This window comes from Etheostoma cragini, chromosome 7 (assembly GCF_013103735.1).
Source record: "Etheostoma cragini isolate CJK2018 chromosome 7, CSU_Ecrag_1.0, whole genome shotgun sequence".
NCBI lineage: Eukaryota > Metazoa > Chordata > Actinopteri > Perciformes > Percidae > Etheostoma > Etheostoma cragini.
Genome location: NC_048413.1, coordinates 1,138,711 through 1,163,368, shown reverse-complemented (window position 1 = coordinate 1,163,368; position 24,658 = coordinate 1,138,711). Strand labels below are relative to the sequence as shown.

The window sequence follows — 24,658 nt, the reverse complement described above, 5'->3', positions numbered from 1 at the left end:
TATATATATATATACATTAAGTCAGACTCAATGGTGAGAGAAACCGAAGCAGAGGGGCAGACACAGAGCTGTAGCTGAACCAAAGTAGACACTTTTTATTCCATTAACTTCATCAGTTATCAGGCAAATAAAAAGCTGACACAGATAATCTGCAAATTGCCAAAAAAAACATGTGGTGTAGTCTGTGTCATGATTTGAATGACGGAGACCAAAGTAACTAATGCCTGGTTCTAAAATCACAGATGGAACTGTAGAAATTATGACTATCAAGATTTTTTTTTTTTTTGTGTGCCTGCCAACACAAATGATTGTACTGACACTAGTCACCAAAATTTGCACCCCCTGAAGAACATGCAGGTGTGCTGTTTCTGCATCAAAAGAGAGATTTATACTGATTTCTTAGCAACAAAAAGTGTATTTTAAACTTTTTGGCTTTTAAATCACAAATCTACATCTATTATAGGCGGTGAATTATTTTCTGTGAATTGAGAGACCAAACTAGCACACCCTCTGATGGCGCTAAATTGTGCACACATGCTCTCAACACACACAGACGATGCTACCACGAGGGAAGAAGTTGAGTGGTGATGACTCCAGTCCCGTTACCTCCTCAGAGTACCTCGCTCTTTCTTTTTGCTTCACTACTTCTCTCTCTGCATCTGTGTTTCATTATAAAGACATTAAGCTTAAGTCCAGGAAAGGTGATAAAGTAGCAAATTGAAGGGCCTGGTTAATGACTGTTTACTCAACAGCACTCACAAGTTTGCATGCTGGTCTTTTTCACATAACGTCCCATGGTAAGGAGGCCTGAATATAAACACAAATCCACCCATTAATGCCCCAAAGACTGCCAGATTCTGCCCTTCTGTCTGTCTCTCTTTCTGTTTCTTGTCGTTGCTGACTTCCGGCTCAACCTTGTACTCAATTATCTTCACTTTACAAGTCTCTCTCTTCTTCTTTGCCAACTCGCTCTCTCTTCCCAGCTCAACATCCGCTGTCGCCGATCACCTCTCAAAAAGAGTAACACTTTGATCTTGACTGAAATATCATGACAAGTATTGGATGGATTGCGGTGAGAGTTTGTACAGACATCCATAGTCCCCAGATGACAAAGCTTCCTTTGGTGATCCTCTGACTTTACATCCAGTACTGTCAGCAGTTTTCAATTATCAAGTGAAATATCTCAACAATGTACTTAATGGATTGACACCAAATTTTGTACAGACATTCAATGTCCCCAATGTTCCATGTTTCCTCCAGGGTGGGAAATTAATTTTTTTGCCCACCAGGCACAGTGGCTGGTAGCTGTCAAATTTTACCAGCCTCTTATATTTTTTCCAAGCCACTTTTTCCGGACTTCAAATTTCTAAAAGAAAGTGCACTATCATATTTTTTATTGCTTTAATACATTGTTTTATTATTAATACATATTTGTATCTCCAAGGTTTAAAGTAAATACCCAAACTGGATACATTGTGCTTAGAGGTAAAGAGATGGGGAAGGTTTCTTTTACCAGACAAGTACAAACCAGTACAAACCATTTTCACTCCTGAACAGATTTCTCAAGCCCAAAACAGCATTATTATGGCATACTTAATAAAAGATACACAGGTGTGGATGAAAAACACATTCTTCATTGTAGATGGATACGAAGATAATAATCCTGATGTCCTCAAATGATCTGAACTGTAAACCTCATGGTGCTAGAGGGAATGTCAGGTGATCACTAAAGTCAGTAGGATTTATCTGCTGGGTACCATAAATGTTCGGACACACTGTGCTCCTGGGGTCCCGTCTTCCCCAGCTGCATGGCAGTGCACTTGATATGACCAATATCAATTGTTTGTGTTTTATGACAATGCGTACATTCGACAGCGCATGGACTGGTCGTTGGGATGGTATGCTAACTATTCCCTTGTTTTCCCTTCGTCGTCAATGCGCCACTTGTTCGAAAAGTACCTTCTTTTTTCCTTGACCTCAACAGCTACCGCTGACTCCGCTGCGCGCCTTTTAATACCGAGGATATGCCACATTTATTTTAACCAATAATTTTCCTTTTGTCTGTACCTCAGTTCAATTACATGTTGTCATGGACTAGCGCTGAAAACCACAGTTGAGGGAAATACGCGTGGTGAAAGCCCTTGCCGTAAATGCTTTCATTTCACATAAGTTCTTTCGTCATTTTGGTATCATGAAGCAGCAAAATCCGGAAATGCTGGGGATTCATCAGCAGCAACGTAACGCAATTCCACTGTGCATTTTTGTCACTTAGCAACAGCACTCTTTGACAAAAACTGTCCAATCTATTACAAGGAATGTTTTACAAGGTTTGTTTTACAAACCACTCGTCATTGTGGCTGGTATACAAGACAAAGTCACACGACACTTTGAAAAAGTACCCGCCATTTGCTGGTGGCGGGTGCTAATTCCTTCCCTGGTTTCCTCTAGCGCCAGATACATGCAAAACGAATGCCATTCCCATCAGCCTCAGTTGCACACACACATGTGTACACATTAATGAGACAGAACTCATGGAAGTGGCCCCTGCACCACTGCTCAGGAAAGTTGGAGACCTGTCCCTGGTTGTGGATGGCTAGTCCATTTCCCCATCTCCTGAGGTGCGCAACCTGGGCCTCATCCTGGACGCCACTCTGTCCTTCCAGCCTTCACTCACACATTCAGTAACTGAGACACTCATCCATGCCTTCGTTACCTCCTCTGGATTACTGCAATGGTGTCCTGTCTGGACTGCCCACCAAGGCCCTTAGCAGATTCCAGTATGTCCCAAACGCTGCTGCCAGGGTTCTAACCCACACAAAGCCCTAGCAGCATATCACTCCCATCCTCCACCAGCTCCACCGGTTGCCAGTCAAGTCATGCATCACCGACAAGATCCCGCTGCTCACCTACAACTTTCTCCATGGATTCTCACCAAAATACCTACCATATCTCCAACACTCAGACACGTTCCCTGCAGTCCTCTTACATGGACCTGCTGGACAACCCCCACACCAGGTTGCAGACCTCTGGGGCCAATGCTCCCACACTCTGGAACAGTCATCCCCGCCATCCCTGCTCTGCCCCATCCCTGCCCATGTTCAATAATCACTTCAGAATATTTGTTTTCACTCAATCCTTTGACCCCCTAACCCCCCCCTTCAATAAGTCCAAATTATTATTATTATTATTATTATTATACCTTCAAAACACTGTGCCAGTTCCCCCGCACATTGGTTTTTATTCTTGTCAAAATCTCAATGCGAGAATGCCAAATAAAGGGATAGTTAAGGTTTGAGATGTTAAATTAGCTGGTTTCAAAAAGTTAGCCATTTGTGCATGTAATAAGAGTGAAAGTTTAATATGCAAGGTATATGTGTTGTTTTTGCGTGTACATAATCTAAGATCTGTTTTGACCCCACTGCAATTCCTTGCCCTGACACGACCTCTTGCTTTCTCTCGCTCATTCCTCTGAAGATAAGGGTCTCCATGAATGTACAGCATGCATATGCTTGGTAGCACGGGTGTTTTTCATCCGGTACACACAGCAGTTGCTAGGCTGTGGGACAAAGAGAGATCTAGAATTAGTTATGGGGTGGAAGGAGTGTAGAGGGTAGGTGTGTGTGTGTGTGTGTGTGTGTTTGTGTGTTTGTTTGTGTGTGTGTGGGGTGAGGTGGGGGGGGTTTAGGTAGAATGTCGGGAGGTAAAAAAATCAAGGGAAGCTATACGGAATATAAAAAACACAGGAAAAAAAGCAGGAAAACCCTCATGTCCTGAAAAACAAACAGAATCCTGCAAAAGAAAAAGATCATGACCCTTTGTTAGGACAGGGAAGTGAAGAAGGCGGTAGGGGAGAAGGGTTGAAAATGGGACGCTGGAGGAATAGGTGTCATAGTCGTGATGTAGGACCGAAGAGTTGGATACGATTCAGAAGCCATCAGTGTCTGACTGGTTTTCTCAGATCACCCATTACCCTGTGTGTCAGACGAGTGTATTGGCTTACTGTCTGTTCATGTACATAATACATTAGTAAAGCCACACTCGCTCTTGAACACAAAGAAGCAATAAAACTGCTCAGGAGACTGGAATGGCAGTGTTTCCTCTGTCCTGGTATGCCCCGGGACCCGGTCCTGGGAACAGCGCTCTTCCTCTTCCTCTTGTGATGCAGCACTCCTACTAACCATTTTTCAGTGCCGCTCCTGCGGACTTGTTTATAAGAAGGTCAATTTAAGATAAAAGCAAAGACCCAGCCACTGTCCCAAGGCCTGGAAAATGCAGACCATGCAGCACCACCAGCAGAATATTGTAATATTATAACTTGCGTTTAAAACGGCAAAAATTTAGTTATTCAATTAGTTGATCAACAGAAAATGATCAGCTATTTCCCAACTTGGTTGTTACGGCCCTACTTAAGAGGAGCTGTCAGCCACAGGACCTCCGTGCAGGGAATGAATCTGTTCCTTTAGCATGTTAGCACACGGATTTAGTGTTTGCATTGCATCTGAGGAACTGACGATTGTACACGAGACAACAACACCAAAGTGATCATTATTGAAGAAATGTATTGTTGTGCGTCAGATGATTGGGAAGCAGAAGTGGAAATGAAGATTGTAAATGGCAGAAAGGCAAGATACCTTGCTAGTGTGTCTCTAAGGATGACAGGGTCGGCCGGTCAAACTTTGCAATGAAGATAGTTTCTAAACTACCGCTTACGTTGTTGTTGCTGTTTCTGTACTGCAGTGTCTTGTTATTCAGTAACTGGGTGGAAGATATTAGAGCTAGACCGATAAATCAGGCTCTCTACACCGAGAGCCTAATTTATCGGTCTGGCTCTAATGTTGATGTTATGTCGACGCGTTTAGCTATGTTCTGTACAGCCTCACAGAGTCCCTAGCTTGGCTGTAGACCTATTATATTATTGCTTAGCTGTCCACCGCACAACTTTACTGTTTTGGTCCCTGTCCCTGCTCTCATAGTGCCGTTTTCGCCAGTAAGCAGCTGTGTTCAGTGAAAAGGCTCTAAAACCTGTCCCACATGAGTCGGTAGTGACTCCTGAAGGAAATATTGTTCTCTATATTTCAAATTTGGCATATTGTGTTCCCAACTTGTTTACTCTGCCCCTACATGAGAGTCCGCTCCCATGTTGTTAAATTACTGGTACTAACAAGTGCTTACTAGCAGTGGAAAATCTGTACTCTTGTAACAGTCTCAAGGTTGACGTTTGACCAGTCCTTCAAACTCATCCCTAATAGTTCAGGGCCATTTGACAGTACCAGCTTTGAAACAGGGAGTTGGGGAAGGAACCTAAGCTGCAGTCTTCAAATCAGAGTTGGGCCTTGGTTATTGTCTGTGGATAGTACCTGAGTAGTCTTGCATTGCCAGACATCCACAGCGCTGTCAGCAATGGTATGGTCTGGCTACAAGAGTTAACATTTCTGGAATAGGGTAAAAAGAGGTTCTGGATTGTTGTTATTTCTTTAGACCAATCACATCCACCCTGTGGGGCCCGATGCCCTGGACACAGTGATGATACCCTTGCAAAAGATGGAGAAGATAGCGGGAGGGGAGGGACATCCGGAAACTGCTGTCAGGCATTATTCCAACACTTAACCCTTGGTAAACCAGTGTAGTACCTGCCATAGTGACAACCCTCTGCTGTGAGTCCAGCAAATACAGCACGTTTTTTAGTTTTGGAGAGCTGAAGGGCTGACAGGTCCTTCAGAATCAAAACTTAGACAGAAACCGGTACAGTAACATTAATCAGGGCAGATATTTTGGATGCAGTATTTTTCCTGAACTGACCAACAGAAGAGCAGTCCCAGAACATGTGAAGATAAGTGCCCCAGCCTTTAGTGGTGAAAAAATGCATGAAGGGCTGTTAATTACCTTCATGTAGTGAATTTTCACGGCGTGAGATATGTCCTATGAATGAAATTGTAATGAATCTGCTGCTGATCTGGGTTGTGTGATACTTCTGTGATGTCAGACCATACATCATGCCAGTCAAGATTAACGCTCATGTATGGACAATCGCGTTCCCAGACGTTCTCAACAGGAAGGCCAGTGCGTCCAGATATTACTAAAAACGGATAAAGCCTGGATACCATACCACAGGTTTTTGGCTGCATGGTGAATAATTTCCAAACAGGATGGATGTGCAACGAACTCTGCCAGGGGACACCGTGTGCCTTGAGTGCTTCTTAATTGAAAGTAAAAGAAAGAAGAGGAACATGGCAGACTGAATGCGTTTTGTAAGTCGGAAAAAAGTAACAAGCCAGTATCTTTTAGCTAAATATGTCTTTTAGATAATTAACCCCCCCTCTGTTCCCATTATAGTGCTGTTTATAGGCCTCCCACCAATCAAGAGTGCTACATTGTTGAATAAAGGGGAAAATGTGTGCCAGTGACATGATATATGGCAATATGTTTCAGCTAATCTCCAAGTTTGGATGAGATGAGAGATAATGGGACCAAAGCGTAGCTGGCACTGTCCATTAAAGATATTGGCAAAGAGGACGTCATGGAAGGACCACGGCTCTGTCGTAGCACTTTTTAAGGTACGCCAGCAACAGACACATCTGGTTTGAGCCAGGAAAGTAGGGGTCCTTAGCACAAACGACCAAAAATAATTTTTAAAGTTGGGAATTGAAAGAGCCCCGTCCTCTTTCCTCCTCTGTGAAGTAGACATCTTAAGTCGCGGCCGTTTCCCTTTCCAGATAAATTTAGACACTGCTGATTGTCATTTGGGCCAATAACCAGAAGGCCTGGAAGGCGGTAGCATAAAGCTCCCAAAGTTCATCCTGGGTAAAACATCCGTTTTAACCACAGAGATACGAGCTTGAATCGACATAGGGAGACCTATCCGCTTTTCCTTATCTTTCAAGAAGCTGTTTAGACCACCAGAACAGTTCTGGTTTAAACAAGGGAAATCCTCAATACCTAAATATCTAAGCTGTTTAACAATGGGGATGTTAGCAGGGATGATTGAATTGTAGGCAGAATCATCCAAATGAAACTGTGCTGACTTTGACCAGTTAATTAAGACTGATAAGCTTCCATACTCCTCGCATAGGGATAGAAGGGGAGGAAGAGACTGAGATGGGTTCTCTAAAAAGACCAAAACGTCATCCGCAAATAGAGAGAGTTGATGCTGTGTATTGCAAAAGCACATCATTGATTGGCAAATGGCTCGAGCCAGAGGCTCTCAGGAAAGGACAAATAGTGCAGCACTCAAGGAGCTGCCTTGGCGGTATGATCCAGAAACTGGAAACAAAGTGGAGGAGGTGCGTCCGGTTAAGACTCTGAGGGGCTGAGGGGTTAGAATACATAACTTTAATCATACCAATGAAAGTTCTACCAAAGCCCATCACCTCAGTCCCAAGTAAACAAATTTCCTTTAAATTTTTAAAGACTTTTTCTGCAACTTTCTCCTGCAACTACATTGCACCTTTTATTGCAATTTATTTTTACAAAAGCTATTATACCATCAGGGATTTTGGGCCACAACAGTCTCCAAAAAATTCCCTAAAATCCAAGAGGAACTGAGATGAGTGGAACACTGCTAAACTCAAAATAGTGTGTAGGCTCCGTCATATCACCTTTTTGGCTACTTATTTCAATAACCCAAGAAAACTGCTCAGTTTGATCTGTGCATTAAGAAAACATTTACATATGCACTTGCATCCATAAAAAGTGCTGAACATGCCCAAACACAGACACAGCCTGTTGTTGTCATTACTGATGTCAGATGCTTTCTGTCATCATGTGGGGAGCTGGGGGTGTTAGCCTGATGACACAAGGTTATACAAACAGACCTGCATTAGTTCACTACACAGTCTCTGCCCATCCCCTATAGCTGAGGTTGTGTGGGCACGTACAAACAGAAACACAGTACTTTCCCTCCCTACAAACTGTACCTGCAGCACACACACACACACACACACGCGCATCCATACACTCAGATCTGTGGGAAGTCACCTTTTTAGACAGCTCTGTGATATGCCAGTGTGATAGTTGCCATAGATGATGGGTATCTGCATCCACATGGTCCCTACTCGGCCCGCACCTTTCTGCTCTTAGTCTTTCAGTCTTGTTTACTCTGCCACCGTGTGGAAATGCAGGCTGCTCTGATGACACCGGTGTATCAGCTGTGGATCTGATAGCGCAGGGCTTTGCTCCGTTCTGCTGTGGACACAACGCCGGTGTTTGTTGTTCTTAGAAGCAGCTTGCATTTCAATGATGGCTTCTGCAGGCCAATGGGGTGCAGTGACCATGTTTGGAAAGTTTTCCAGTATGTGAGAGTGGACCAGCTGGTTAACATGGTGCTCGCTCGCTCTCTCTCTCTCTCTCTCTCTCTCTCTCTCTCTCTCTCTCTCTCTCTCTCTCTCTCTCTCTCTCTCTCTCTCTCTCTCTCTCTCTAAAATGCATTCCATTATATGTTGATAGAGAAGGAGTGTAGGTGTAATTTAGTGGCGCCACCACTGATTGAAAAACAAAAAATCATAGCATTAACTGTTATAATTCCAAACCACAATAGGTTGGAATGTTTTATCAGAGGGAAAGCTGCTCCAAGTCCAAGAAAACAATATCATCCTCGCTTCACAGAATTCATAGCTGGAAAAAAAAGAAACGTTGTTTTTACACTGAAGAGTCTGAAGATTGAAATCTTATTTTTTCACCGTCACATTGTTTTTTCAGGTACTTACACATTCTGTATGGCATTCTTCCCCCCCCCCCCCCCCCTATCTACCTCAATGAATGCAAACTCTTTTGGTGAAGAAAAGATATCATGGTGATCTTTTTGATGGTGTTTCTGTTTTCTTGAATCGTGCTGTAGCAGCTGCAGTTTGTCAGACATTTGTAGACAAAAATGTGTTTGTTGCCAGTTGATTATTCAGCAGTTGTCCGCCTAAGTTACCGTTGCTACACCTGTCAAGCTGTCTCACATGGCACAAAGGCAGTTCAAAACAATGACACTGCCAGATCTATGACCCACCGTTTTTAAGTTATTTTTTAAACAATTAGGGATGCACTGATTTATTGACATTCATATCCTCTGATATTCGAGGCCTGGCGGAATATGGTTTTTCACTTCTTAGCTTAAATCAATTTTTGTATTTTCAGATAGTATGATGGATGTTGCTGGAGTGTAAACTGCCCCAAATGTTTGGCTCTGGGAGCCGTTAATGTCTGTATGAAATTTTATTGCAATCCATCCATTAGTTTTTAAGGTTTTTCTGGGACTAGGTACCAAATTCAACACCTTTTAGGCACCGACCAAATTGCGTCTTAAGTATCTAAGTCATTCAGTACCCAATTTCAATACCTAAAGAGTAAATCTCATCAGCGTCAGTGAGCCAATAAGCATGCAACATGCTTCTACCAAGATCTAATAATGTTTGGGATTGGCTGTCTAACAGTACACGTTGTAAGGACACGCAGGAAAAACTCTACGTTACACAGAGACGGGGCTCACCTAATAGGAGCTGAAACATGAATAAAAAGATTTGAGCTGTAATGTTGTCATTTTTTTTGTTTTATAAAGTTGCTGTGTAAAAAGAATATGGTTTAGGAACCAGTATTGAAGTGACGGTATTGCAACATTTTTGAACGAAACCCAGCCCTAGGTATTTCAGCAACCCCACTCTTCATACTTAGGAGGTACTGTAATATTGAGGTACTGTAATGCTGTAAAAGCATAAAGAAGGAAGTGCTGCTTCAGCTTTTTCCCGCAAACCCACCTTATTTATTTGATGTATAGAGCACTAAATAGATGTTTTGAATTAGAGATGATGGACACAACAATTACCCGAGAAGACTGCATTTAACTGTTGATCCATTCATCAGACAGAAGTCTGCGGTTTCCATTAAAGCGCTATAAATCCACCCATTATTTGTTTAGCCATTCCTAATGTTGTCTTATTTCACAGCGTTCCTCCAAATCACTGATCAGATCAGAGTTTGTGGATCATCAATCAGGGAGCAAAACACCCAGACGTTCCTCTCCTCCTTGTAGGGATTCAGCCCAGATGCCAGCCAGCCAGAGGAATCCATGGGCTTGTGGTTGAGACAAGGGGGAAGAGGAGCAGACTTGGCAGATCAAGGGGCTTCAGGCTTGGAGGAGTAGCTACATTCCTCCATGTCTCTCTGTCTTCCTCTGCTGATTTCTCACTCTGTCCTTTTCCCTCGCTCTATCTCTTGCTCTCACTTTCCACCCATCCATCTCAATTTCCTCTTCCTCAAGCCCCGATGGGGTTGTCAGACAGGATCGTTGATGTTTCCCTCATGTCCTGTCCTCAGAATGCTGCGCTCTTGTCGGCCTGGCCAGACAAAGCTGACTTTCTGCGGTGTTCCCATTACTCATTTCTGCACACAGGTGCTAATAGTTTCAACGTCCCTGTTTCGTTTTATAGTAATTTAGTCTCTGCATCAATCATCGGTGGATTGGTTCTTTTGTTTGCATAAAAGCACATTTTCTGTTTTGGATGTTATCCTGGTCGTATTTTAGATTCTTTCTTTAGACAAGATTAAATTGAAATGTTTCCTTTTTTCTCTGTTAATACTAGCTGTAGGGAAAGTTCACCTGAGAGAAAATCAAGAAAGCATTTATAAGACTTTGCCTACTGAGAGATGAATGAGGAGCACAGTGTCATTGCCCTCCTCCCCCTTCCTCTCTTGTTCAGTAATGGGTTTCTACAGTGATGTAGGTGCAGCCAAAAAGTCAGATAAAAATCTCTGGTAATTACCCCTGAGTCATGCTCTGATCTTATCCTAAAGTTGGCCCTCTAGTTATTTCTGTTGGCATGGTGAAACCTGGAGACATGCATACGTACTGCACATGTGAACAGATAATCAGAGAGACAAACATCCTCAGCCTGTGACCGGTATCTAAAACCGAGTGGGAAAGGAATCCTCACACTCATTAACATGTTAACATTTGGTGACATGATTTTTAAACTGCACTGGTCCCAACACATTAAACCTGCTACTGGCTTTTGACTTGATCATTTCGAGTTGATTGACAGTATCCTGGCATCGCCCGACCAAGTGTGAAGTAGAGTGGAACCTCTTGCTAGAGCTCAAAATGTTACTCAACCATTACTTGTCTCAGGAAAAATTGCCATTAACAATATAATTGTCTCTTTCTGTCAAATGTCAAAATAGTTATTTATGGATTTATTTTTAAAGTTTTGAATCACATCCAGAATACATCTTTTGGTTATAGTAAATGTCAAATATATTACGTCATGTGACCCAGATAATATAATAACACAGCCTATGAAGTAAACTACATCTCTTTATTAACACAAAAAAACTGTATTTTGTTCTTAAATGAACATAAAATTGACAAAACCAACAGTCATACCTCAGGACCTTAGCTAATGTTACCAAATTATTGCGTTTTTTTACTTAAAAAATATTGCGATTGGACAATTATGTAATTGTTACAGGCCTACCTCACTGTTCATTTTTGATTTCCAGGGGACATTCTCAGCAAATTATTAACATGTGACGTAGAGGTGTAAGGTCTTGATTAGTTCCTCCTATCCCTGTTAGTTTAGTTTTTTGTAGGTTTTTCCTTATCCGATTTAAGGATCTAACGATGGAGCGTGTCAGATTGCAAAGCCCTTCTGAATTGTGATATTCGGCTATATAAATAACATTTTGACTTGACTTGGTTGTTTAAATCAGTTATATCCTTGACTGTGAGAATGTGTATTTGTGACCTGTGTAACTGTTTGTGTCTGTGCAGGACTACCCCAGGAACAGACACCCAGGATGGAGCCGAGGTTCGGTGGCGTACCATGCTGGTGAGATTTTAAGACTCTTTTCCCTCTTTCTCTTCTTCTCTCAGTCTATATAGTTATATTAATAGAAAGTAGGCTGTGTGTTATTTCCTTCTACGAGTGTGGAATTCCTCCTGTAGCCTTTAATTTTTATTTTTTAGATTAAATAGATAAATCGGACCCAAGCTGCTTCCTCTGAAGCATCTATCTGCTGCTTTTTCGATGCAAACATCACAGGGCACCGCCTCAGCTGGATGTTAAGGTGCCGAGAACAGAGATCAAGGGCGATTGCAGGCAGATAAAAAGCACAGGAAGCAGAGTAAACAGACGGTGGCAGAATCAGAAAGAGGAGAAGGATCTTATCTCCATCAATTTTTTGTGGGAATTCTAAATATCTCTCTAAGCAATGAACCAAATAACAAGACAAAAGGTTTAGCTATCTTTATCTCCCTATGCTTCCCCACACATGTTAAGTCTTGGTTGTTTGTGACGACAGGCCTGTGAACGTTATCTGTACAGGCATTTGCACTAGACCCCCCCCACAGCTCCCATTCCAGGCCTCAGCACACCTTACTATCAGTGCGAAGAGATTAGCTATCAAACGCTGCTGCCATGATATAAGAATGTCGGCATTCTAGGCAGGTAGGTGGTTGTTGTTACAGCACACTGTACAAGCTACAGTAGATTGGCCGGCTCTTTATCTGACAATCCACTGTCAAAGTCAAGATCTTGTTAATCCTTATCAGACTGAAGCTGTTAGCTGGCTTTTTAGCAGCGTTATTTTTTTGTCTAAAGCATCCCATTGTTAATCTCTCTCACAGTGGGTTTCTGCTGCTCTGAAGGAGTCACACGCCACAAATTTCACTTTCTTTCGTACGTTTTTCCCACCAAGTAGTGTGTATGATTTTTATTTTTAGAGGAAGGTTTATATACTTTCTCCCGTTGACCTCTAAATGAGCTATCATAACATATTTTCTTGTTCACTCCACACATTCCGTTGATTTTTCGAATTGATGTGTAGAGTCTCAAATTCCCATATCCCTTGTAGATTCCATTCATAATTTGGATACATTTATAATAATAATAGTTGACAATGTGCGTCCTGCCGGGGTCTGCGGATGATACCTCAGTGCTGATTGACAGACGCGGCCAGTCCTTCCCAGAGGCTCACCATGCCAGTCCCAGAGGTCTAGCGCTGCGGTCTGCCTGGTTTGGCTGCTGTGCGTTGGACGCCACAGAAATGTGCACGCCCCAGCACAGTTCCCATTAATCTTATTTGCTAGAGCCTAAAATGATGTATGTGGCTTTCCACGCTGCACGTGTGGGGTTTTCCTTCCCATGCTTGGGTTAAGGTGCAGGCTACTTTAAATCAACAGCCGGGGCCTCTTCTTCATGACTCGCCTCGCTCCTCCACGCAGCCCGGATTTTCAGCTCAGGAACCTCGAGAATTGCATGCAGATGCTCTTTGGCTCAGGGACAGAAACTTAATGTATACACAGTATTGTATGCACTCGGTCATTTCACCGCAGTAGAAATTGCTTAAAAAAGGAATGACTTGCAGGTTTCCCTGCTAGGTGGAGCCAAGAATTCTGTGAAGAGGTTTTTCTGTGACACCTGGTACCTCTGTTTTTTAACTTTTATTGGTAGTTTTTGTATTTGACCTCAGTATCTAAAGGGCAAAACATGTCTGCCATGATATTCTTGGATTTGGATAGACTCATATTTTTATCATACCTCACATTGCCCTTATAGTAAACTGAGTGTTTGCAATGTTTTTCCCTTTTGCTTGAGTTATATGCTCCAGCCTGGAGGCAGATACATACATTGCATAATGACTCAACATTCCTCTCTTTCCTATTTACTTTGCATGTACACTTTGATTACGGAGCTCTATTTCTGTCATCCTGATTTATGGTGCGTTGTATTGGGCACGCGACCAGTGTTGACCTGGATCACATTTGATGTGTATTATTGACTTTAAAGGTTGTGATCTTACTCCAGATGTATTCCAGTTATATACACAACTGGCTGCCAACCATATCGCTGCTCCTTGTATAGCTTGTATAGTTTAAAAGTTCTTTGGCCTGCGCCTGTGTAACCACGAGTGTTTATGTTGGCCCAGTGTGGACCTCCATCCTGTGTGTTGGCCCGGCTTGTCTCCTCAACTTAATGGCCCGTGGGGCACTGCCGGCCCCTGTGGGCCCTATCAGAAGCAACCAGCCATCCAACCAGTGAGTGCTCCTCGGCAAGCCCGATTAACCCTGTCACCCCCTCCAAACCCCCCATCAGTGAGTCACACGTGCTATGACTCAACACCCGCAGCTGAAGGTTACACCTTACCCCCACCGCCACCCTCCATCCCTCACCACCAAGCCGGCCTCACATAATAGGGCTCAGTCTAACTTATGTGACTGGGTCTAATCAGATTCCAGCTCAGGTTCTCCAAAAACACTTATTCAACATCAACATGTTGTGTGGGGAGGATTGTTTTACCTTCTGACCAAATTGGATTTGGATGACAAAGTCAACACTAACAAGCACAAGCAGAGCCTGGTAAAAACACCAACCACTATTGGAACTGAGCATGTACCGAGAATGTGTCCATACTGTGGAGGTCATCACACAACTAAGGGAATTAAGGCTGGGACCGGCAATAGTTAATCTGCGCTGTTTTTTTAAAACATTTTTTTTGGGGGACTTTTCCACCTTTAATTTTTTTGACAGGGCAGTTAGGTAAGAAGGGGGGGGGGGGAGACACGCAGGAAATCGTCAGAGGGCGGATTTGAACCCTGGACCTCTGGGTCAGGGCATTTTACCATTATGTCAAAAATAAATAAATAAAAAATATATATATATATATGTATATATATATATGTGTGTATATATATATATATGTGTGTATATATATATATGTGTATATATATATATATATATGTATATATATGTATGTATATATATGTATATATATGTATGTATATATATATATATATGTGTATACACAAATCTTTTCACTTTTGGTAACATTGTGAGAAACTGCATTTGTGCTGCATTCATGTGGTGTCGGAATGATCAGAAAAATGAGTTTCCAGCTGGGAAAATTCCCACTGCGTTAACATTGTGAGCTAGGTCGTACATTGATGGAGGTCTGTGTTCTGCCAATTATTCTCTCAATCGCTGTTTGCTGTATAAAATGTCAGCATATTAATGAAAGAAATTGTTAAAAATGTAATTTTCCAAAGCCCACGGTGATGATATCAAATAACTTATTTTTACTGTCCAGCTCAGAGATATTTAGTTTATTATCATAAGACAGAGGAAAGCAGAAACTCCTCAAACTGGAGATGCTGAGTCTTTGTAAAGTTTAACAAAGAATGTATTGATTACTCTTTTTATTTCTATTTAATAATAGATTAGTATTTCTGTCGATCAACTAATTGAGGTCTTAGACCAACACAATGTTGTACACCACTCAGCACCACTAGAAAGCCTGGAGCTAACACGGAAGACTGTAACCTTACCGGAGTCTGTACTGCCTCGTGGCCCAGAAAAGTCCTCCACATGCTGCAGTACTTCACTCTGGCCTAACCAGTTATTTAATTTATTATTGTTCATACATTTTACAAGCTAAGGGCCTCAATGGCAAAAGGCCCCAGGAAGTTTAGATGTCAACAACTCAACACAAATGTTATTTATAGTAAATTCTTAGGGACAAGAACAACCTCACACGTGTGAAATCATGGAAGAATAGAAATCTTTAGTTTTAATTGTTCATGTTTTAGGATTCTGTGAACTTATTGTTCCCTGGGCAGGGAAGCCCAGTCTTGTCCAGGCAAACTCATGTTACGAAAGTCTGTTATCCTTTTCCCAGCTGGTCCCAGTCCTCAGTCGGAGCCTGGCTTCTCCTCCTCTGGGCCCGGCTCCAGTTTTCACCTTACGCTTGCTGCTAGGTTCCCCCCTAACGTTTTCACCCGATGGCGGTCCCAGTGGCTAACATTGTCACCTTCACCAGCTACTTCCTCAGTGTAGGATCTTGACTTTTGCATTAACACCATCACCAGTATTCTGCTCCATCATCAGCATCATAACCAGACCCTGGTTAGCACTGTGCTCATTTTACCTCTCTGGTCTCCAGCACAACTCCAAGTGGAGCCTGCTTCACGTAGTTCCAAAGCACACTTGACAAAAACAACAGAACATATTAATGTACGCTCCAAAACAAAGATAGCCAAATCTCATTTTACTGTAACTTACACGTAATGTTATATGACAAGTAATATAACTTACATCAAGCTTTATGGAGCAACTAAAAGTCAAGATATCTTGGCTTCAACTGCTCGAATTCCTTCTTTTTTTTTTTAAATGTGTCTTTCTGGAAGTGCAGTACTAGATGCTTGAGAACACCTTTAACCTGCGAAATGTCAGGAAATGTTTTTTTCTCAGTTGTTGTCGATGTGTACAGGTAGCTTTTTTTGTGTAATCCACAGTCCAAATTCTAAAGAAATTCAATTTCCTGCAAATATAGAATATTAAGTGAATTATATACCGATTAAAATCAGCAAATCCTCACAGTCGAGGATCTTGAATGGAGAATTCGTTGCATTCTTTACTTAATTAATGACTCTCATTGTTTATCAGAATTGTTGGTAATTCATATTTTTTTGTTCCATTGAATGTATGTAATCGTTTCAGCCCCAATCTCATTATTTATTAAGGACACTCACTCACGCAGAACAGAACATTTTCATTCGGTCGGTGTGTCTTTAGTAAAAGGGAGAGCAACAGTAGTGATTTTAAGGATGATTCAGAGCCGTGTCCCTCTGGTTTAGTGTTTGAAACTGGAGTTGGAGTCAGTAAATTCATAAATCAAATCAAAATAAATTTGCGAACAAGCTGCCCCAGAATTTTGAAGATCGACTCCAGCGAACATCCCTCCGGCCACATCCCTTCTCCTACCTTTCCTGTCCCAGTGAACTAGCTCCATCGCTGGGTTCAAACCTGGACTTCCACACCCCAACCCACCACCAGGACCGGCCCCTGTCACTCTTCAAAGCCGCCCTGCTCTGCGGTTTTTAGCGGCGCTGTGCCTGTGCCGGCCTGGCTCCAGTTTGCCTAGTGTGTGGGGTTGTGACAAAGGCCTGCATGGGAGTCGTAATGATACAGTGTCTCAGTCTCCCTCCCGGTACTCAGATAGATTGTTTAAACAGGATCCTGAGCCGGGGATGGGTCCCATGACAACTCCATAAATATTTACCAGCAGCAGCCACGCCGCTTCGCTCGGGGAGCGCTCGTCTGCAGGCTACCTCCGCAATGTTTTTCTTTTGCCCTTTTTTCCGTTGTCTTTCGCAACTGTAGTATGTGTTGTTTTGATGATTTCCTTTGAATGTTGTTGATGTCTCATTTTTTGTGTGTTGTTACTAGCGCTGCTTTCACCTTTCTTTTTTTTTTCTCCCTCACACATCACCATCTAGCAGGAATGTCAGGATGTCCTGTATGTTAGCACGACATTGTATGTACAGTACACAAGTCACACGCTGTGGTAAACCCATTACAAGACGCAGTGAAATTCCCGTCCGCGGAGGTTCAGTTCAGCACTGGGACATGTTAGGACAAAGATGAGTGCAAAAGACCTACACTTTCCTTAAAAACGCCTTAGAAGATTTACAAAAGTCTCAAGTATTTTCTCTTGCCGGCAGTAAGCAGTAATGTTTGTAATTGAATGTTTTAGTATCTGAATGCAGGCTGTCTGGAGACGTTAAAGCACATTTAGTCCTGCTGGTTTTACATCATACTTTATTATACATGCTTGTGAAACAAGGTATTACATGAGTTTTTTCCTGTGGTAATAAACATGTCTTGTTAAGTTGGTGAAACCTGCAGAAACCCTGCTCACAGGTCAACAACTACATTGTTATGCAGTGGTGTAGAAGGTTCAGGTCCTTTGATACGAATACCACGTCTGTTATATGTGAAAGTCCTGCAGGAAAAGGTACTTATGGTATTAAAAGTAGAAATTGTCACTGCAGAAAAATGGCAGCAGGGATTTTTACACTATTATATATTATCTTATTAGATTTGTATTGCTCTGCTAGTGATTATTATCATTAGGGCCCGAGGCGAAGGTCCTATTGACACTGAAGGAATTATTATTCCTTCCTCCGGCAAATGAATTGCCTTTTTGATTTGATTGACATACTCAGAAACTCACCAGAATTGGCGGTCACATCAAACCTGGTGATTATTTTAAGGTTTTCGGGAATAGGGGCACTAAAATGGCTCGCTAGTGCCCCCTACAGAGTTAAACAAAATTGTGCCCCTGCAGTGGTTTTTTATTGTGGACTAACAAAACCGGGTACTCATATGTAGCATGTCAAGACGTACAGAAAAGCTCATTGGACCCATATCAACGGAAAACAAAGTCCGCCATTTTGAATTGAAAGTTCAAAATTTGAGCAACTTTGGCCATTTCCACGTCGTACTTTAACAAACTCCTCCTTGAGATTGCATCTGATCGACTTCAACTTTGGTCTGTGCCATGGTAAGGCCTGTGAGATGAAAACTTCTTAAACGAAAAACTTTTCGTCATAGGGCATGGCCGTGGCGGGGCGGCCATTTTGTGCATTGTCCATGAAACAGGAAGTGGGTATAACTTGAATGTGCATTGTCCCATTGGCTCGAAACCTTTCAGGATTCATAAGAGTCCAACCTCGAGGACATCTGAAGGCAGATATTGGCTCAAAGTCACAACGCCCACTAGAGGCAAGAGGAAGTGGCGGGGATAAATCCTAGGGGGCGGACCAAACCGTGACCAATCAAAATGGAACTCTCTGCTGAGTTCAGTGATTTTCATGATTTCCCAGCGAGTTCAACGCCGACCCCAAGCGCTGCAGGCCGGAGTCGTACCCGCGGCCGCTGCGTCTGAGTTTCAGTCTGGAGTTTTTAATGTGCGTTTCTATTTTCAAGTTTGTGTTTTGTACGGTCTCCTGTGTATTTGTGTAAGTTTGATGTATTTTAAAGGCCCTTGCCTGTGGTGTGTGGCATTAGTTTATACTACATACTTACATGTCCCCATACAATTAAACATTAAATAAATTAACTACTAACTAAAGCTGTCAAATAATTGAAGTATAGTAAAAAGTACAATTTGTTTTCTTTTTTCCTATGAGTGGAAAGTGGCATGAGAAGAAACGTGCATTTGTACTGAAGCACAGTACTTGAATAGATGTAAGTGATTACATTCCAATACTGTCGTGAAATGGATTAAGAAATAGCTGCAGAGTTGAGTTTCCTTCCTCCCCCGACAGATGATGGCAAGATCTTTCACGGCAGCGGGGTCGGAGACGCTTTCGGTCCTCGCTGCGTCAAAGGGGACATCATGGGCTGCGGCATCATGTTCCCACGAGACTACATCCTGGACGGAGAAGGTGAGGGCAGAGGGTTCAGGTGCTGCAATTACACTGTCACTCATTAAAGTGGGAGGTTTGGTTCTTAAACCTGCTTATCGTGGTTTAGCGTAAGGCAACAGTTGGTCTTAACACAGTTTATAGTGTTGCATGTGGGAAAGAAATTGGATGCGCACCAAAATCCCCCGCAGAGAAAACAGAACAGTCACTGAAAGGGGAAGCACTAATCCCACCACACCCCCAATCATTTCCATGGGAGACACATATAGTCTTTCCTGCTCTCGGGTGGGTTTAATCCGTTTTACATGACCGAACCTTTCATAACATCTTGGAGACGGCCACTAATGTCATCTAACCTTAATAGGGCCCACTTGCCAAACTCCAAGTACTGTGTATTTTATCTCCTCTGCTCTTCATTCCCACTGTGCACTGTGTTTGTCCTCAGGTGACGTGGACGACTGGGACCGGCTGGAGGTCCGTCCAGGTCACGCCGGCGTCCAGAACATCCTGTACCTTAACGACGAAGAGGAGGAAGAGGAAGATGGGGAAGAGGTAGAGGAGGGACAGGAAGGCAGGAAGGTCACGGTGAGGAAAACACAATATAAAAACGGGTGACATACATATATACTGTATATATATATATATATATGATTCAATACTTAATAGCCATGCTACTAAGTTGTTAGGAATTTATTGCAGTGTACAAAAAAAACAAAGCATTCACATTCATAGCAGGACAGTCAATACCTGTTATACACGTAAAGATACATATAGACAAAAAAACCACCCACCCACAAATGCATATAAAATATGCTGAAGGGCACTCTAAAAGTCAGTGCAGTCAAGAGTTCTGAAGCGTCCGTGAGGTGCTGTGGTTGTGTCGAGGATCCGTTGAGTAGATGAATGGTTCTGCATTAGGTGCTATTCTTCTATATTGTTTTTTATCGCAATGAAAAAAAACAAAAAACAACCACTCGCTGATCTGCGTTACATTAATGTTTCCATCCTTTGGACTATGCTTTGGATTTGTTGGGCTCATTTGGCGTTAACGTCCTTAGTGAGAAAAGGCTCCGTACTTTTTCATTTGTCAGGTAATAAATTCCCACAGGTGTACACAGAAACAGGCTTTACCATTTGGCTATTTCATATGCAGACTATTTATTAAATTACCAGTAAACAAGGTCTTTTGTGATATGTATTGTTATCGAGATATGAAATGAATTATATACAGTTGCTTATTGACGCACAATGCAAGGAAGGAGCAACATCAGCTTTCATTTGGAGTCGTCTTTCGGTCAACGTGATAAAGGTTACATATTTATGTGAAGGAAATATCTATTTCTTTAGCTGCTAGGTGAGACATCGTGCTCACAGGCTGGTTGCTAACTTTGTCTGTCTGTCGTTTGGTGCTGAGCATGTAGTGTCCAGATGTTTCTTAGATGATGATGGACAGTCGTGAAGATGACTGGGGTGACTGGGTCAGGTTTGGATGCACTGTAAGAAGCCGAAAAGGTCCTTATTGTTAAAAAGGAATACTCTAACACTTTTGGAACTTGAGAATAGCGATAACTGTTCTGGCAGTGTGTAGCCTAGGTTAGCAGTCTGTGCTGAATGTCCGCCGTGGTTACATGTAGCTTTGGACCCTACGTTGTACCCTAGTCCTCCACAGCTGGTGGAGCAACAACTGGATAGTCCACCCAGTATTCCAGGCTGGGAGAAAAACGTGCTCTGCTTTATTGTCATTTCTTTAAACCAATCATTATCGTCTTGGGCGCTGCTAAGGGTGTGCCTCTAAAAAATGTGTACGTTTAAAGGTAGTTTAGGGGTGCAACAAAAACTCCAACTGGACAGTTAACCATAGTCCAGTCTATCAATATAGACCACATTTCCTCCTACATACCCAGTTTCTCCTTGAAATCAAGGAGAGGGTTAACTTTTCCTTGTACAACTGTCCGACCTTGATCACAGAGCACAGGGGAGACCCTTTGTTTTTCCGTCTTAGCCTCCAGTTGTTAGGCTAATCCCGTCACTCTCTGCTAGAATGACGCAGACACAGCGGCGTGGTAGCTTCAGCGTAGCGCCTACACACTACCGCACATCAGCAGGGAGCAGCTGGATCACCAGACTGCTTTTCTATTGGCTGTGAGCTGGCTGAAGGCTAGATGCAGTTCCAAGTAGGACTGCAAGGAACAGTTATCTACGGAATATTTGGTCTTGTAATCTTTTGGTCTTTGAAATGCCAGCAAACTGCAAAAAGAAAAGCTCAATGCAAGTTCCAAGAGTCCAAGGTAACGTCTTCACATGTCTCGTCTCGTCTGACCAACCGTCCAAACCTCTTACAAAGATATTTACTTAACAGTCATAGAAGAGTACAAGACAATAAAATATTCACCTTTGAGTTGCTGAAACCTATACATGTACATGCACGATACATCGTTATACATCAAATCAACTCGACTTTATTTAATGGATCCAAAGTCCTCAACACACACAGGAAAACAAAACCAAAATGACGAAACAAAAGAAGAAAAACTGAGTGATGATAAATAGTATCAATAATAATAATAGTAGTAAAAGCACAAGTTACACAGTAGCCATAGTAACAATGGTTAGCTTAGGCACAGTAAATAGATATGCTTCACAGCCTTAGAGTGTCTACAGTCTAAATAGTACAAGACTGTAGGTCCAGTTATTATATTGTATGTTTTTGGTAAGCCAAGCTTAGCAACTTCCATTGCAATGATAACTTTAATATTGTTGTGTAACATCACTCTTACCTTTTTTATTATATATTTAAATCCATCTCTTGCTGTAATGTTTTTCCAGGAAGTCCCTTTACAACGCTGTTTTAATCACTGTGGTTTTCACTTTGTCTCCTCTGCTAACTCGCCCAGACAGTCCTGCTAGTCGAGGCCGGGGGGGGGGTCACCGAGTCCCGACTTGCACCGGTCTCGGAGCGCACGTAGTACTGAGATCCAAGTCTCACCCGCTCGGGTCTCAGTACTACGTGTAATCCAGGGATCTGTTCATATTTTTTCAGCAGGACGCATTACCCTCAATGCACTGCTCCTTGACATCCCAGAGGTCTCGGCTGCACGCGTGTGCAGGTTTCGGTGTTGTTCAAACTAACAGGCCCTGTTGCCGTTTCACTCACCCTTCATCTGGAACTGAATAGCGGTTAAGCCTTTTCTTTTTTCGAGTGGGTGGTGCACTCAGTGTTTGATAAGTGATTTATCGAACACACACACACTCCACACTACTTCACTTGTTGCTTTAGTGTGTCGGTATTTGCTCTCAGACTTGGAAAGAGGCCCTCGGTATTGGCATTGAGAAAAAAATCTTGTTGATGTTCTTTTAAGAACAGCTGGATAATGTTGGATCACGTGCTGATTTAGCAGAGACATGTACTGTAAACACTGGCTTTCTTTCCTCCTCCGAGAACAGACCTTACACTCACGTATTTGTTTGACGATATTTTCCAAACTTTGCATAATTTCTGTTTCCAGCTGGCACAATGTGTGCTCTCGGAGGAAGTTTGTATTACACTCCGTCGTTGTCATGAAGAGCCATTTCTTTTAGGAGTAATTGTTCCAATGGAAGTGTGTTATTACGAGAGTGTCTTTTAACTCGCTGTCGCCCTCCTGTGGTCCTGCAGGTCTTCTTCACGAGGAACGGGAAGCTGATGGGCCGGAGGGAGATGGGGGTTCCTCCCGGGGGCCTCTACCCCACCGTGGGGATGCTGAGCAGTGGAGAGAAGGTCAAAGTGGATCTGCATCCGCTCAGTGGATGAGCAAAGTGCAGGACCTGGACTCGTGATGCCCTGCATACAGCTGGCTGCCCTGTAGAGCTCACCGACGGTAGCCTAGCATGCTGCTAACTCACGCAAGAACCCACTCCCATTCAGCTGCACACATTAACGCCGCGGTCACCGTCGCCTCTGCTTTTATTTATAAGACCTGTACATTCTCACAGTCGTCACAGAAACCCAACCAGAGCGTCCTCGTGGCCGGGAAGTAGCACAGCGGTGGTATACGAGCTGTGCAGCTTACAGCATGCAGGAATAGACACCTCCAAGCTAAGAAAACAAAAACACCTCCGGGAAGATATTGAACTGTTAATTCTATGCAATATGTACTGCTATCATCCTCCCATCTAACCTCCCTCTGCATGCAGTGTTATCTGAACACTGAGCGGTTAATTCCCTCTCACCAGGTCTGGCACACTTGGTCTATTTCATTTCATCGCGACCCCGAGCAAAGCAGAGCGAGGCCAACAGTTGTGCCAAGTCAGAGCTCGTTGGTGGTTTATGTTTCAATATTCTCTCTCTCTCTCTCTCTCTCTCTCCCTCTCTCTCCCAGTCCTCTCTCTGTGTGAGGCTGCCCCCCTGTGAGCGAGCAGGGACCTGCTGCTGCCCCACCTCGCTTGCTCGCTGCTCCTCCTGGAGCTGGCTCAAAGTGGTCCGTGGATCCGTTGCAATATTTCAGAAAATGCATTCACGCTCATTATGCATAAGATTATGTTATGAGGATTATTAGAGGTTTGGCAATCACAAGCTCACATACAGTAAGATGCTGTTACTCAGCAGCGTCAGATAAGAGTGGATGGATAGTGTTGTTATAGTTACATAGAAACATATAGAACAACATATAGAAACACGCCAGGTATATTTCTACAAGGGAATATGCGGAATACACATTTGAATTAATCTTGTACGTTCAAAGTTCAGGGAATGCGTTTTTTTTTTGCACTTCGGGGGGGCTGGGGAGATATTTAGGGCAGACATGAATACGCTGGTGGACAAAATAAAAAAAACCACCTTCGAGTGGAACGCATTCTGATGCAACAGCACAATCCATCAGCCATAAAAGTAACATAACATTTTACTCCAAACCTTGCTGTTGTATTGGACTGTGTCAAACTGTTAAATATGTTAGTGTGTTTTAATATTTTGTCCATTGGTTTGACTTACTAAGCATGTTTGCCCTCAATATGTAGGATTAATTCAATCCTTTCCTTTTCCATTTTTGTCACTCTAAAATTGGAATTATGTGATATCCTGAGGTTTAGTCTGCTCAAATTAATTAGATTTAAGATAACTATTTTTCCATAATGCCATAAGTAATGTAGAATTAACTGCTGGGTGTTTTTTTTTTTTTAAGCTTAAGACAATCATGTTTGATTGCTGTGTGTGTGTGTGTGTGTGTGTGTGTGTGTGTGTGTGTGTGTGTGTGTGTGTGTGTGTGTGTGTGTGTGTGTGTGTGTGTGTGTGTGTGTGTGTGTGCGCGCAGCATTGGACAGCTGCACCACAGGTTAGTATCACAGAGACAGCTGATTATCAGCTTCCTGCTCTCTCACTTCTAACTGATCGCCATGGTCACCCGTGCACAAGCATAGGACCACCTTGGACTTCAAGAAGCTGGCATTAACACTTTCACTGTTTGCTGACATTTTCTAGACCACACGATTATTTTTCAC

General features: G+C 42.7%; 1 protein-coding gene across 1 annotated transcript in view; it reads left to right on the top strand.

Moving 5' to 3' along the window:
* spryd3 (SPRY domain containing 3) overlaps positions 1–23,987 on the top strand; it is a 50,446-nt gene extending 26,459 nt beyond the window's left edge. The window contains exons 8-11 of the mRNA XM_034875668.1: positions 11,750–11,807; positions 19,085–19,204; positions 19,629–19,768; positions 22,839–23,987. Coding sequence (XP_034731559.1) covers positions 11,750–11,807; positions 19,085–19,204; positions 19,629–19,768; positions 22,839–22,973 — 453 coding nt within the window. The 3' untranslated portion in view covers positions 22,974–23,987. The remainder of the gene's footprint in view (positions 1–11,749; positions 11,808–19,084; positions 19,205–19,628; positions 19,769–22,838) is intronic.
* Positions 23,988–24,658: the final 671 nt, after the last annotated feature.